Genomic DNA, 14,318 nt, shown 5'->3' with positions numbered 1-14,318 from the left:
TTTGTGTATGTTTTTGATTTATACTATTGGATGGTAATTCAATACAAATACTTAATTTACATATAACTCATGAGTTCCTCACAAGGATATGAAGTGAACTTGTTAACGATCCTCTTTATCAGAGATGTTTGTTACAGAAATTCTCTCTTTGATGACAAGGATTTGATGATCTATTTACAATAAGATTCTACACAACTTTCATCATGTTTTTCGATGCCCTGATGATGCCATAAGAATCCCTACTGCCACAATGAACATCAGCAACATGCTAACAAGCAATACGTATGTCTTTTTTGACGACTTCCGATACTCTCCAAACAGAAGTATACCCCAAAATGTGCTCACAAGTGGAAGTGCCTGATATTATCAAATAAATTACATTTTAAGATTACTATATTCTAATTCTGATAAAATAAACAAGAAGCAAAAGATTTTGATTGAACATTGGTGCATTTATCCTCCCTACTTTCTTTGACTTCATACCCACTTACTCATGCACTCTATTTACATCTAATTTCTGAGTAACATACTTTCATACACAAAGGTTTGCTCGTAGTATGATGGATTAGATGGGAAACTATCATCCTCAAAACACGAGTATTATGGATCAGCTAACTGTCCGAACTACAGGCAAGGTTATTGATGTCGCGCAACAATCTGTTGGATGCAACGCAAGTAGCTTCTAATGGTTTGTTTGAATCAATACATATATATAATATATAGACTAACCTGAACAGCATCTGCAGCTGCATATCCAGCAGCTTGACCACCCATGAATTGGAGACCGTTCCCAAATCCACAAACGAGCCCTGCCAAAAGAGCCCAATTTCTACCGTTCCAATCATTCACATAAGCCTTAAGAGATGACCTCGGTAGGTTAAGCACAGGGTAGTACAGGAATGTGATGTTTAGAATAATAGCAATTGTAAAACAAGAAACCGAGAAGTAGAAAAACGCAGTGTAGACAACTAAATGGGGAACCCCTTCTTTCATTGTGTCCCATTGATCATTCGTTGCCAAGTTGAATGCCGGCGAGAAGAGAGAGAAGCAAAAGCCGGCAAAGAATGTAATACCCAGACCGATCAAAGTGCTCTTCCCAAAAACCTGCTCATTCATTGTAAATTACACTCACCTGGCAAAAGGCTGAAATTACTTACATATACAGCAAATGAGTATTGTGATGTGATATAACCAACCTTGATTGCTCTTTTATTTTCAAGCTCTATAAGGAAGTCAGCAGTTCCTACTTCAGCTTTCTCAACACTAACGTTTCCATCCTCTAAATCCTTGTTTCCATCTACAATTACTTCCATGTCAATTAGTGATTTTACAGAATATGGTCATTACCGCTTTTCCTACAGTAAGAGCTGAAAATATCAGCAAAATGTAGACAAATGGACTGCTTACCTGTGTACTTGTACACATTCTTAGACTCTGATATCTCAATTGCCCTGGAATCAAATATCGAGTATATTACAATGTGTTAGCCACGAAGTGCAAAATCGAAGAAAATTTCTTTCAATGGCTTTACTTTCCTTCAATTTATAAGGCGTGGAGATAAACAAAGTAAAAACAAACAAACTAGGAAGAGTACTAGATATAGTAATTAAGGGCAGCAAGTGTACCCCTTTTCATCCGTATAACTACTAAGCTTTGCTTTATTATCAGTTCCATTTGAAGAATGAACAGCAGATCCAAGAAGAACCGCAATTAGAAAACATGCAACTCCTGGGAATAGAATCTCGGCTTTGTTGATTCGATCATCTAAGAAGTAGTTCAAAGTTGTTCCTGTTTTCATTCATGGTGTGGTGGGACACAAATTTTATAGTCAATTACAAGCTGAAATTACTCTTCACAATTCAAGACTGTCATTTTAATGTCGGGATTTGGTTTAAGAATAAAAAGAGAGAAATTCAGTCAGGGAAATAAAAATACCTATAACAACTGTTATGCTTGCAGTTATGACCTCTGTCACCGAGAGACCAACAAATGCCCAAGCATACTGAGTAGCGAGATTTCCAAGACTGAGAAACACACCACCTGCCATAGCAAACAAGACGCAAGGCCAGTTGTCCTGCACATGTAACCGGATTACGTGGTAAACAAAAAGTAGTTAACTGATAACAGCAACTACAGCTGTTCAGGAAATAAATGGAGTTTACAGTGTGTTGGACTAGACAATACAGAGACTTCAAATGTTATCGGTGTCCCATCTTATGAAAAATTTATGATTGCAGCTATTGGCTAAAAATACTTCAGATTGCTACGGGAGCCAATTTTACTCAGAAATGCAGGAAATTATGTAATCCTGAAACTTATTTTCCTTTGAGGTCATATTTGTACTAGAACCGTTACATATAAACGATGATACAACACAAGACCCATTTCCGAAACACCTCTTTAGCATGTCTATTCTTCTCTATTTCAACTATGTCACAGGTTCAAAGAGCAATGACGAACATCTAATCTAGTAAGTAATCAAGGATAGGATGATTTATCCTTTTAAGTTTCATATAATAAAGTTTAAGTTCATCGAAACCGGACTAAACAGAATGATGCATTGACAATAAATCTACTTCTTCAGCACGATAAAGAGACTATAACTTATGTATAAATAAACTGAAACAACTCACCTGATAAAGCTGAGTGATGAAATTCGGCGTATTGGGTTTGCCATCGCCAATTTGACCGAATGTCAAGGCAATTAACACCGCAGCCAAGAGATTCGTGATAGAGTAATCAAGGTAAGTATGTTGAGGAAGCCTCCCTCTTCTTTCCAAAAGAGTAAGAATAGCAGGCCATGTACCCAAGAAGAGTAGAGCAAGCAACATGCATCCTATGGCTCCTGCCTTACTCTCAACTACATACATCTTGAGCAACCCTGTACTATGATTATACAACCAAAATCTCTCAATTGAATGAGAAATCAAGGAAGCAAAAGCAGTAATATCCTGCAAGCAAGAGATGAAGATTTGTCAATTGTCCTCATCACTTAGAAAAATAAGACAAAAAACCCATTAAAAAAAAAGGACAAAAATACAGAAACAAACAGCCCATAAAATTAGCCAGAAGTTCCAGCTTGTTTTGTTTTGAAAAACAAAGATAAAAAATTCAGCCAATCACGCTGTCTGTTTGAAAAACAATAAACTCTGTGGAGTAAACCCAAAATTAAAACAAGAAAAAGAAGAAAGAACATATAATGAAATTGATCAGACTATAAACTAAGAACACAAATCTCACCATTACTATTGATAGAAGAGATTAAGTTTAAGAAGAAAAAAATGGATGGGACTATCTAATTAATAAGAAAACTTATATGTTGAAAAGACTGAATAATAGAATTAACTTATATGAAAAAAAACTTAATTAGATTAAGTGTGTAATTTGCAAAACAAGGTGATTAAAATAGAATTAAGTTGGCCCCATGATGAGGAGAAATATCAAAAGGAGAATCTTTAAGTAGATGATGTAATCATCTTTATTAGTACTATTACCACATCTTTTATTTTGGTACACATCACATTCAGAGATAAAATCAAAGAATTAAAAAAAAAAAAAAAAAAAAAACTGAATTTCAAAGCAAAATAACTACTAACCCCCAACAAGAGAACAGAATCTGAAGAAGAGGAGAGGTGGGTGTGATAATGGTGAACAAGAACAGCTCCTCAGAATTGGGTTTTCTTTCTTTCTTTCTTGTGTTTGACTAACAGTAACAGAAACGGATTCAGTTAAAAGAAGAAGAAGAAGGAATATTTTACTTTTGTAATGAAGGGATTCCAGGGATTTGGAATCTTAGTTAGACATGTGGATCCCATGAATCTCCTAGTTAGATGATTTGTTGTCGTCCTTGAGACCAATTTTGATTGTCGAGTTTTCAAGTGAATACGGCTCATTTAAGTCAACATCTTGTGCCCGTATGATTAAGGCTAATCATCAGAGTATAACACTAATTGTGTTTAATTTCCGTTTAGACTTTGAAATCTGTTATTTCAGGTTGACACGCCAGGTACTAGAATTGATATTCGGTGATTTCAGGATTGCTAAAGGCTGGTCGGCAATTAGCAGGGTGTCTACTACCGATTCATTCAAATAAATACATACCCACCATCTCGAAATTTAGAGATTGCAACAAAAAAAAAAAAAAATCTAGTCAAGATTGCCAATTATGAGCAGCTAAGTTTTTCTTTTCTTTTTTTGTAATAAACATTCAATCTTTTTTAACGGGAACAAAACAGACATTGGAAAACTGAAAAAAAATTAAAATCTTGATGTTTTTTTTTCCTAATCAAACCAAAATCTTGATGTTATCACATAATTGGCTAATTAACTCTTAGATTTGAATTCATGTCTTGTGTCTATAAGACAAGCAAAATATGGATTTGGTTATTTAAAGTTAACAGCTTGAAATGAGACATTGGTGTAACTCATTTATATGGGACATTAGTGAAACTCAAAATTAAAAGCTTAGCATGTCTAGATATAAAAAGCAGAAGTTCGAATCAAAAATCATAAAAGAATGATTTTTTTTACACAAGTAGTCTGAAATTTTAAACCAAAACTAAAAAGTCTTATTATTTTCTTTCTTGGAATCCAAAAGCTTTTTGCTTTCCATAATGGACAGTGTATCCAGAACCACTGTTATAATAAGATCTAGATCTACCTTCCATTCTAGATATGGAAAAATCCATGCAGCATTGTTTATATGTTACGATCACACTAGGAAAGATGGTAATGGAAAGGATACAATAGGCTCTGAAGAATAAGTGCAGGTAAATGATAATGATTATTGTTAAGAAAAAAAATGAATATGATAGAAAAATGAAGATAAAAGGGTTTACAGACGAACCCTGGCGTCCAAGGCCTATTGAGAAGCCCTAGCCTCCGAATAACAAAGATGTTACACAAAACTTTTCTGACAATTCAATGCGATATCTTTTCCTTCCATTCATATCTGTTTAAATAAGGATACAAGATATTCCCATGATCCTAAACAACCAACTGCCGATCCTAAAAACTAGGAAATAAACATCATAATTCAAAACACAACTAAAGATTCTACTGACCAGGACTCTACTAACACGTTCATAACAAAGTGCACAACTAACTCAACCTGAACTGACATAAAATGCTAACAGAAAACAAACACAACTTAATGGATTCGATCTTGAACGTAACATCTGCTCCTCCCTTAATTTAAGCCTTGTCCTCATGGCTATGGACTGTCTGTCTCCATAACATGATCTCCATCTATTTCTTCAATGACTGGAGTAATCATGAAAAGTTTCTTGCAGTTGTGCCCCGGCCTAAACTTTTCATCACAGTGGAAGAAAAGTTCTTGTTTCTTGCGCTCTTGCAACTGCATAGAAGTTAAATGCCTTATTGGAATCTTTCCTTGAGTTGTTGTTGGAGTAACAACAAATAGTTGTGACTTATCACGAGCCTCGTCAAACGTGCCAACCCAATTGCTTCTGACAGTGTTGCTGGTTTATTTGCCTGCACATCAGTTCGAATGGATTCTCGCAACCCGCTAACAAACAAACCGACTTGTATGGCTTGCGATATTAAATCAGACTTTGCTACTAACTTTTCAAACTGATTTTGATAGTCTTCAACACTCCCTGTTTGCTGCAACTTATTAAGTTCTCCAAAGAAATCGAGATAGTTATTTGGACCATAACGGGTTTGGAGTGCTGATTTGAAATCTTCCCAGGTGACGTAAATCAGCTCTTGCTTCAATATTTGGTACCATATTTGTGCATCATCATCGAGATGATAAGAAGCATAAGAAACACGTTCACTTTCAGGAATTTCATGAAGAAAAAAGTATTGCTCACCTCTACATAACCAACTAGTAGGATCTTCAGAACCTTTAAAACTTGGAAAAACTAGTTTAACACCACCTTTCAGTTTTGCAGAAGTTTTTGAAAAAGATCCTCCATTTTCATTTGATTGTGGTTTCTCACCAGTTGAACATTTTTCATCACCTTCTGTATTAGTTTGCATCAGAACAAACATTCCAAGCAGATCCGTTAGAGCAATTCTTTTTTCGACGATCACCTTTTGATTATCAGTCATAATTTCTTTTAGATCTTCTGTAGTTTTTTCTAAACTCTCAACCCTTGCATCCATTTTTTGATTTTTATGCTGGTTTGGTGTAAAGAAAGTAGAATGATAGTTTTTTTGGGAAGCAATGTTTGTGTTTTGCGGAAGCGAAAACCTTGCTCTAGTTATACCACTTGTTACGATCACACTAGGAAAGATGGTAACGGAAAGGATATAATAGGCTCTGGAGAATAAGTGCAGGTAAATGATAATGATTATTGTTAAGAAAAAAAAATGAATATGGTAGAAAAATGAAGATAAAAGGGTTTACAGACGAACCCTGGCGTCCAAGGCCTATTGAGGAGCCCTAGCCTCTGAATAACAAAGATGTTACACAAAAGTTTTCTGATAATTCAATGTGGTATCTTTTCCTTCCATTCATATATGTTTAAATAAGGATACAAGATATTCCCATGATCCTAAACAAGCAACTGCCGATCCTAAAAACTAGGAAGTAAACATCATAATTCAAAACACAACTAAAGATCCTACTGACCACGACTCTACTAACACGTTCATAACAAAGTGCACGACTAACTCAACCTGAACTGACATAAAATGCTAACAGAAAACAAACACAACTTAATGGATTCAATCTTGAACGTAACATTATACCTATCAATAATCATTTCATGCCCATATATCAATATTTTTCTTTTATAGAAAAAAACTTAGGCAGAGCCTAAGAACAAGAAAAAGTAGTAGCACTGCTTGTGCCAAGCCTGTTTTCATAGTTCTTACGCAAAATAACAATATTTAGAGATTGCAAGTTTTGAGTTCTATGAATAAGAGTAAGACTAGTTAAAACAAAAGATACTTGTTCGATTTTTAATAAAGTGTCCTCATTTGTGTTTTACAAGTCTTCATAATAAGTAATGTTGAATCTTCCTTTGATAGCCTGGGTGTATAGAGACTGAAATCTTATCAGAATTTCTTTGGATTCAGCTTGTACTTCAATGTTCATGTGTTGCTGCTCCTTAGCCCAGTTGAAAGCTAGGCTTGCACCTCCTGTTGCTCCCCATTCTCCCAATTGGCCTGAGTATCCTCTTCTATCAATGATGTTTCCTACAACATCCCAGATAGTTAGTGCAGAGATTTTTTTTTGATTTTCAGGATCTTGTATTGTACATATTTTGATAATAAAACTAAAATCTCGTGGAGTATGTTGATTCAAATCATAAGGCACCGAATGTCTACCCGAATGTCAGGTTCTTCACCGTTCAAAGGGAAGATATTTAGAGCATGAGTTGGTTGGTTGTGAACTCTGTTATAATCACAGAGGTGTTGGTTAATGCTGAGAGATGTTTGTTTTGCATTACGCTTTATGTGATTGAAGATTAGATCACATCTAGCCTTCCAAATATACCAAAAAATAGTTTCATAGATATTGTAATTTTCAGAAGAATCTCCAGGTATGAACCAGGAGTTGAACCAATCCATGAAGTTTGTGTTGCTGTCAAACTTTCCATGAGATGTCCCAAGAACTTCATGTCATACACCAGTTGTTGCACGACAATTTAAGAAAATGTGTGTCATGGATTCCTCCCCACTTTTGCAAATTTGACGTATAGGATCAATGTAGTGCAGAATGCTTGCAGTCTTTGCATTACTGGATAGGATTTCATGAGCATATTTCCAGATAAAAACCTTTATAACTTGAGCAATATTCATTTTCCATATAGCCTCCCAATTTCTTGTAACGGTGTCATTCATGTATAGGTTGTCTATCTTTGCCTTATAAATGGCTTTGACACAGAAGTTTCCAGTTTCATTTAAGTTCCATTGAATTGTGTCATCTGCCCCTGGTTGAGTGTCAAGAGCCAGGATGTTTTGAGTAGTGTTGATACTGAAAATGTGCTCAACAAGATGAGAATTACAGTCTGTCATGAGGTGTGTCATCATCTCAATATGTTGTGGGAAATAAGTGGGTTTTATGAGTTTAACTGTGGTTTTTGGGATCCAGATGTCTTCCCATATTCTAATTCTGTTTCCATTGCTGATTTTCCAATAACAATGGTGGTGTATGTTTTGTATGCCTTTAAGAAAACCTTTTCAGATCCAAGATTCTCCATCTTTAGCTTTAGCATCCATATTTAGAACATTTCTCCCCAACAAGTACTTAGCATCCATCAGTTGATACCATAACGAGTCTTTATCTTGTTCTAGTCTCCATCCAATTTTTGTGATCATCGAGCTGTTCAAGAGCTCCATGTTCATGAAACCTAATCCACCCAGCTCCTTTGGTTTACAGATAGTTGTCTAATCCTTTAGGTAGTAGCCTTTGGGATTCTCCAGGTTTTTTCCCAGAAAAAAAAAATCTCTTTGAAGTTTGTTTAAGTCTTGACAGGTTTGTTTAGGAATCCTAAAGCAATTCATTTGGTAGATACTGGTTGTTGAAGTATCAGTTTTGATGAGAACTTCCCTACCAGCAGGATTTAGAGGTGCATTTTTCCAACTTGATAACCTCAACTTCATCTTGTCAACCCCTGGTTTAAAGGACTTGATTTTGCTTATGTGGTAAATAGAGGAGATCCTAGATATTTGTCATCTAGTTGCAGAACTTGAACTCCCATTATGTTGTTGATGGCAGGGATGAGAGCTGGATCATTGTTTCTGCTGAAGAAAACTCCTGATTTATTGAAATTGATGAGTTGGCCAGAGGTGTCACCAAATATGTTGAGAATGTCCATGAGATTTTGAGCTTCAACTTTGTTGGCTTTGCAGAAGACCATACAATCATCAGCAAGAAGATGGTTTATAGAAGGAGCTCCCCTGCAAATCTTTATACCAAAAATGATACCTAGATCTTCACTGTGTATGAGAATTCAGGATAAAACGTCCATGCAGAAAAGAAAGAGATATGGAGATAGATGATCCCATGTCTAAGACCTCTGGAAGGAGTAAAGAAAAAGCCAGGAGAGTTATTAACATTATTTTTGGCACCAAAACTCATTGAATCCCATCTTAATCAACCGTCCCCATTTTCTTTTTGAAAAGAACATTAACTTATTAATTTGGACCCTCACCAACTACCGGTTCTAAAATAGCTATTTCAACGGATGTCAATATGGTTGTAAAAACTACTAATAAAAAGAAATGTGAGGAGAAATGAAACGGTGTCCAGGGAAATGTGTGTGTTGGCTGTTAACAGTCAACATTGGCCGCCGCCACAAGAATTTGATGGTTATTTCTGCCCAATAAGGCAATAATACCACCGCAGTACAGCACCTTTTAACCACACGAACATGAAAAACAACCGGAATGAATGAAATTTCTCTCTTTTGTCCAAGTCCTGATACTGTTCGTCTCTGGGTCGTCGAGGAAAGTAGTTCGTCCGGGAGGTCCAAAAAGAATCATACCGGGTCCGGGAGAAAGAGTGATGGGGGTCGAAGATGGGAGTCTGGAAGTGTCATTTAGACATAGAAGTTGATGCATTCAGGAGGCTATTTCCACTTCGATACTACGAGAATCCATCCGTCCTGATGGCTGACCTATCTATACTGAATTCTGTCACTCTTGGAGCTGTTCATCTGATGGTTGAGCGCTAGCTAAGATTGGGTTACCCTGTATGTACGTATGAATCCATTTATCTCTGTTTTTCTGATGAACATATCATATTCGATGAAATGCGCTAATGAAGTTGTGTGTGTGTGTGTGTGTGCTTATGTAGATTGTAGAGTATGCTGGATGCTATCAAAATAAAGCCATGATACCCATCAGCAGAATCACCTGACAAGGGTTGCTTAGCTATTGAGTTTCATATGCCTCCTGTTTGTTCGCAACTTGTGAGACCTGGTCGGCCTGCGAAGCACCTGTTATTGCTAAACAACTATCTGATGTTATATCAAGGTACATCGAAGACTCTATTAGTGTTAAGAAGCATCTTTATTGATCTTTGTTTTGTTGGTTTGCGTCTGGACATGTTAGGCAAGAAAAACGAGCAGTCACAATTAACATCTTACTTACAGACTGTTGTCCGGAATCCCCTTTCCAATCTCATTTAGTATAAAATGCCCAAGTACTAGGAATAGGATTTGTTAGTTTGTGGAGGAAATGTGAATGCTGAATAGAAACTTTGAGTGAGACAGAACAATCCTGCCACTGAACCAAAGTTGAACAACCACTGTGATTTTACTTGGATGCAACACTTTAGTTTGAGGAATCTAATACGCAAGTTCTGACATGCACTGTCATGAGAAGATTATACAAGTTTGAATAGGAATGGCAAACTGCTTAGCTTCTAAAATAGCTGATTTTGCAATTTCAACCTAACTTTTTTTATCTGATTAGCTCATCCTTACTACTCAATCGCTACTCATAAGTTCACAACTCAGACGTGTAACATTTCCTTTGGCCATTTTTTTTTTTTAGATTTTGTGACTATGAAATTTTGTTTTTAGTTTAAACCGTTCATTGTGCTGAAAAAAGAATGAAATCAAGATCTTAACAAACAAAGGTGCAATGCTTAACTATCATCTTCAGAAAAAAAAAAGGCATCAGACACTAATCCTAGTAGTACATAATGGAATCCTTTGTATACTCTGATTCATTTAGTAATGCATCTCGTGTGTGTTTCTGTTCAACTTGGGTAGTTTTTTTATTGGACTTCCTTAAACATGAAACTGTTATGTGATGTTTCTGTTTGGGTTACATGGTGTTGCTTACAAAGTTACGATATGCTTGATAGTTGATTGACTGGTGTGCATTTGAAAGTTACAGTAAATTTGGTTTTACAAGTACAAACATGTTTAAATGGCTACTCACCTTGATTAATGCAGTTCTGGAATGATCAATTCGAAGGAGTTGTCCTTACTCGGCGGAAAGGCAACATGGAATGCTTACCTGGTAATGACCTCCCAGTCTGAACATTCTTCACTGTCATGATTGGTAACATTGTGCTAAGTAGTTTATTTGTTGGTGCTATCCTCTCTACCGACTATCGAGCGAGCTCGGACTATTCCAGTTCTCCCCAAAATCCGTTAGTTTGATTCTAAAACCCTATTTTATTCCAGAGTTCTACATTTTCTGTAGCAATGTTTCGTTCTGTATGCAATACTTAGATTCGGAATAAGATCATCTTAATCAGTGGAAGAGATTCAAAACCCACCCCTCTGTTGCTCTATCTACGCTCACATCTTACATCACAGAACCCTTATTTTCTTCATTATTGTGGGTTCACTGAAAAAGAATCTCTTTCTATTTCTAAGTTAACTTATTAATTTCAAAAACACTTCAAATCCAGACACTGTTATTACCTTACTTGAAGCTCATGGGTTCACTAAATCACACATCTCAAAACTCATAACTAGAGTGCCACTCATCCTTTCACTCATTAAACCCAAACTTGATTTTTCAATTCTAAAGATATTTCTAGACTTTTCAAGGGTCTTATCTTTTAGTTCACAAATTCGATTTCATCAAGAAGATTGTTAGTACTGACAGATACGTGTTTGCCGTTTTCGGACACGCATGTATTCCTCCTGCAGGCGTATTTGATAAAATGATGCTCAACAAAGTAAGAGGGTTTGTGTTCACCGAATTTAACAGCCAAGGGTCTGGTGAAGGATAGTTTATCCTTGTATACAATTTTGGAAATGGGCAAGGAGTCTTTCTTAGAAAAGTTCGTCATCAAGTATGAGCAATAAGCTCCCAAACTATTGAAGGTAAACCTTACTTAACAATTTACAATTTCTTAATCAAATTAGGGATGTGAACATGTTCACCTGGCTCCAGATAATCTAAAATTTACAAATTATATCTTTCTTTATGTTGGGTCTTTTTAACTTATTATCCTTATTTTACTTACTCCAAAATGAAATTGTGTCTGTACCACTTACTTTGTTGCTAATATATTGATTGACAACAAAAGTATATATATGAATGGCATAGTTCTTTTATGAATTCTCCCAACTCTTGGTTTACCTATGACTTGTATGTTAAATGACAGAATTTCAGTTGTGAAACAGACGGAGCTGACATTTTAGGGAAGGCATATTTGTGGTTTGCTGTTTGGTTTTGTAAGTTTATTTATTTAGGCTCTCTTAAGTTTCTGATGAGAATCGTGTCTATTAGTACATCAATTTCCTATGCTAACTTTTAGAGCATTTTGATAACATTTGGAATATCCTGATGGAACTGTACTGTATGTTGGTCAAAGAACTCTCGTGAGAAAGTGTTGGCTGATGTAGGTGTTAAAGCTCAAAGTTTCATGGTGGTAGATGAAATGTTGTACTTTATGTCTCCGTGGATATATATGGTGGTTGAGGTTTTCATCGGGAAACAGATAGCCTTTAATTCAGGGCAACGGAACCACACAAAGGGACAGGGTAATTACTTGTGAATTCCTTGCGGTCCTATTTTATCAAGCTGTATAAAATGTAGCCAGGAAACTCCATTCTATGCCATTTTAAGCATGTGAAGCTTGTCGAGAAGTTGTATCAAACATCAGTGAATGTTCTGCTCAAATTGCTTGTGTGGTCTTTTTTGCTTTCTTTTTTATGGTTTCATGGATCGTCAGAGAAGTTGCCGCTCCTCTCATGGAGAAATCCAATGTATGTCTAGTGTTTTTGTTTTTACTTCATGATTATCATTATAGCTTTGATATTGGATGTGAAATTGTTGTTAACTTGATGTTTGTGTAACTTTGGATCTAGTCCTTCAAGCCCACAGCTGAGTTTTGTAATTTAGATTATTTTTATTTTCGGATCTGATGTAATTTATCTTCGGCTGCTGCGTTGATCGTTCTGATTTTGTCACTCGTCTTCTTTGATTTCACTTAGAACATCATATTTTGGTGAATATCTTCCACAGATTTTGTGTGAAGATCTCAGAGATATTTATACTTGAAAGATATTGCAATGCAGTTACATTAATGTTACAGACTCTATCAAAACAAAGACTTTAACAAACTCAAGGCTCTGATTTAACTTAGCGTAAACCTAGCCTTAGAATTCTTCCTTGTTACTCCGTCTTCTGACTCTCTCCACATGACTCTGTTGTAGAGCTTAATCTGTTATTCCTAACATTCCCCCTCAAGTTGTACTGGAGCTGGCGAAGGTGCAACTTGCTACGTATAATCTGAAATCTTGCTGCTGGAAGACCCTTAGTATGTCCTCCAATTGATCCCTTGAGTTTATAAATCTGACATGAAGCTGGGTTTTTTTTTTAAAACATGAAACGAACTTGTAACTACCCCTCAAACTGTTGTATTGGAGTTGGTGGTGAAGATAGCTGGTCTTTTGAACAGTTGTATGAGAAAATTGGTGTTTCTCTACAAATCCATAGTATGAGATAGTCAAAATACCTCTTCAAATGGTTGTGTGAGATAGTCGAAATACCTCTTCAATTGGTAGTGTTGGTCTGTTTTGGTTAACAGACATATTGGTATTGATCTGTGTTGGTTAACAGATATAATTGGTAATGGTAGCGTTCTGTGTTGATTAACAGATTCAAATGGGAATGGTAGTGATAATGTTGTTTAACTGATTTTGAAAAAGGGTTTTGTTTTTTTTTTTGGATGTTGATATAAAAGTGGTTGTGATGGTGGTGATTGTTACAGCGGAAAAGCGAAGGGATCGAACCCTCCTGATACCAACTTAGAACATCATATTTTGGTGAATATCTTCCATAGATTTTGTGTGAAGATCTCAGAGATATTTATACTGGAAAGATACTGCAATGCAGTTACATTATTGTTACAGACTCTATCAAAACAAAGACTTTAACAAACTCAAGACTCTGATTTAACTTAGCGTAAACCTAGCCTTAGAATTCTTCCTTGTTACTCGGTCTTCTGACTCTCCCCACATGACTCTGTTGTAGAGCTTAATCTGTTATTCCTAACATCCCCCCTCAAGTTGTACTGGAGCTGGCGAAGGTGCAACTTGCTACGTATAATCTGAAATCTTGCTGCTGGAAGACCCTTAGTAAAGATGTCCTCCAATTGATCCCTTGAGTTTATAAATCTGACATGAAGTTGGTTTTTTTTTTAAACATGAAACGAACTTGTAACTGCCTCTCAAACTGTTGTACTGGAGCTGGTGGTGAAGATAGCTAGTCTTTTGAACAGTTGTATGAGAAAATTGGTGTTTCTCTACAAATCCATAGTATGAGATAGTCAAAATACCTCTTCAAATGGTTGTGTGAGATAGTCGAAATACCTCTTCAATTGGTAGTGTTGGTCTTTTTTGGTTAACAAACATATTGGTATTGATCTG

General features: G+C 36.0%; 1 protein-coding gene and 1 long non-coding RNA gene across 4 annotated transcripts; one reads left to right on the top strand and one right to left on the bottom strand.

The window, feature by feature from the left end:
* On the bottom strand, positions 1-3,863 carry LOC113280949 (ureide permease 2-like). Of its 3 annotated transcripts, none has more exons than XM_026529563.1 (8): positions 3,597-3,863; positions 2,634-2,951; positions 1,936-2,074; positions 1,626-1,788; positions 1,408-1,451; positions 1,197-1,306; positions 730-1,104; positions 1-357 (listed from the first exon to the last, which is right to left on the bottom strand). In XM_026529563.1, exons 2-8 carry the CDS (start codon positions 2,868-2,870, stop codon positions 202-204), a joined length of 1,224 nt encoding a protein of 407 aa, XP_026385348.1. In that variant the 5' UTR covers positions 2,871-2,951; positions 3,597-3,863; the 3' UTR covers positions 1-201. The 3 variants fall into 3 exon arrangements, with proteins under 3 accessions (XP_026385348.1, XP_026385346.1, XP_026385347.1); XM_026529561.1 differs by lacking the exon at positions 3,597-3,863 and adding an exon at positions 3,241-3,411; XM_026529562.1 differs by lacking the exon at positions 3,597-3,863 and adding an exon at positions 3,241-3,408 and having other exon boundaries at positions 1,197-1,297.
* A 5,353-nt stretch (positions 3,864-9,216) lies between these two features.
* On the top strand, positions 9,217-12,760 carry LOC113277238. The gene is made up of 5 exons (XR_003324802.1): positions 9,217-9,672; positions 9,773-9,951; positions 10,881-10,947; positions 11,589-11,765; positions 12,050-12,760. It is a non-coding gene; the product is annotated as an uncharacterized LOC113277238 (long non-coding RNA).
* Positions 12,761-14,318: the final 1,558 nt, after the last annotated feature.

Source organism: Papaver somniferum, chromosome 5, assembly GCF_003573695.1.
Source record: "Papaver somniferum cultivar HN1 chromosome 5, ASM357369v1, whole genome shotgun sequence".
Lineage (NCBI taxonomy): Eukaryota > Viridiplantae > Streptophyta > Magnoliopsida > Ranunculales > Papaveraceae > Papaver > Papaver somniferum.
Note: the sequence above shows the minus strand (reverse complement) of the source record. Positions and strands in the feature narration are given on the sequence as shown.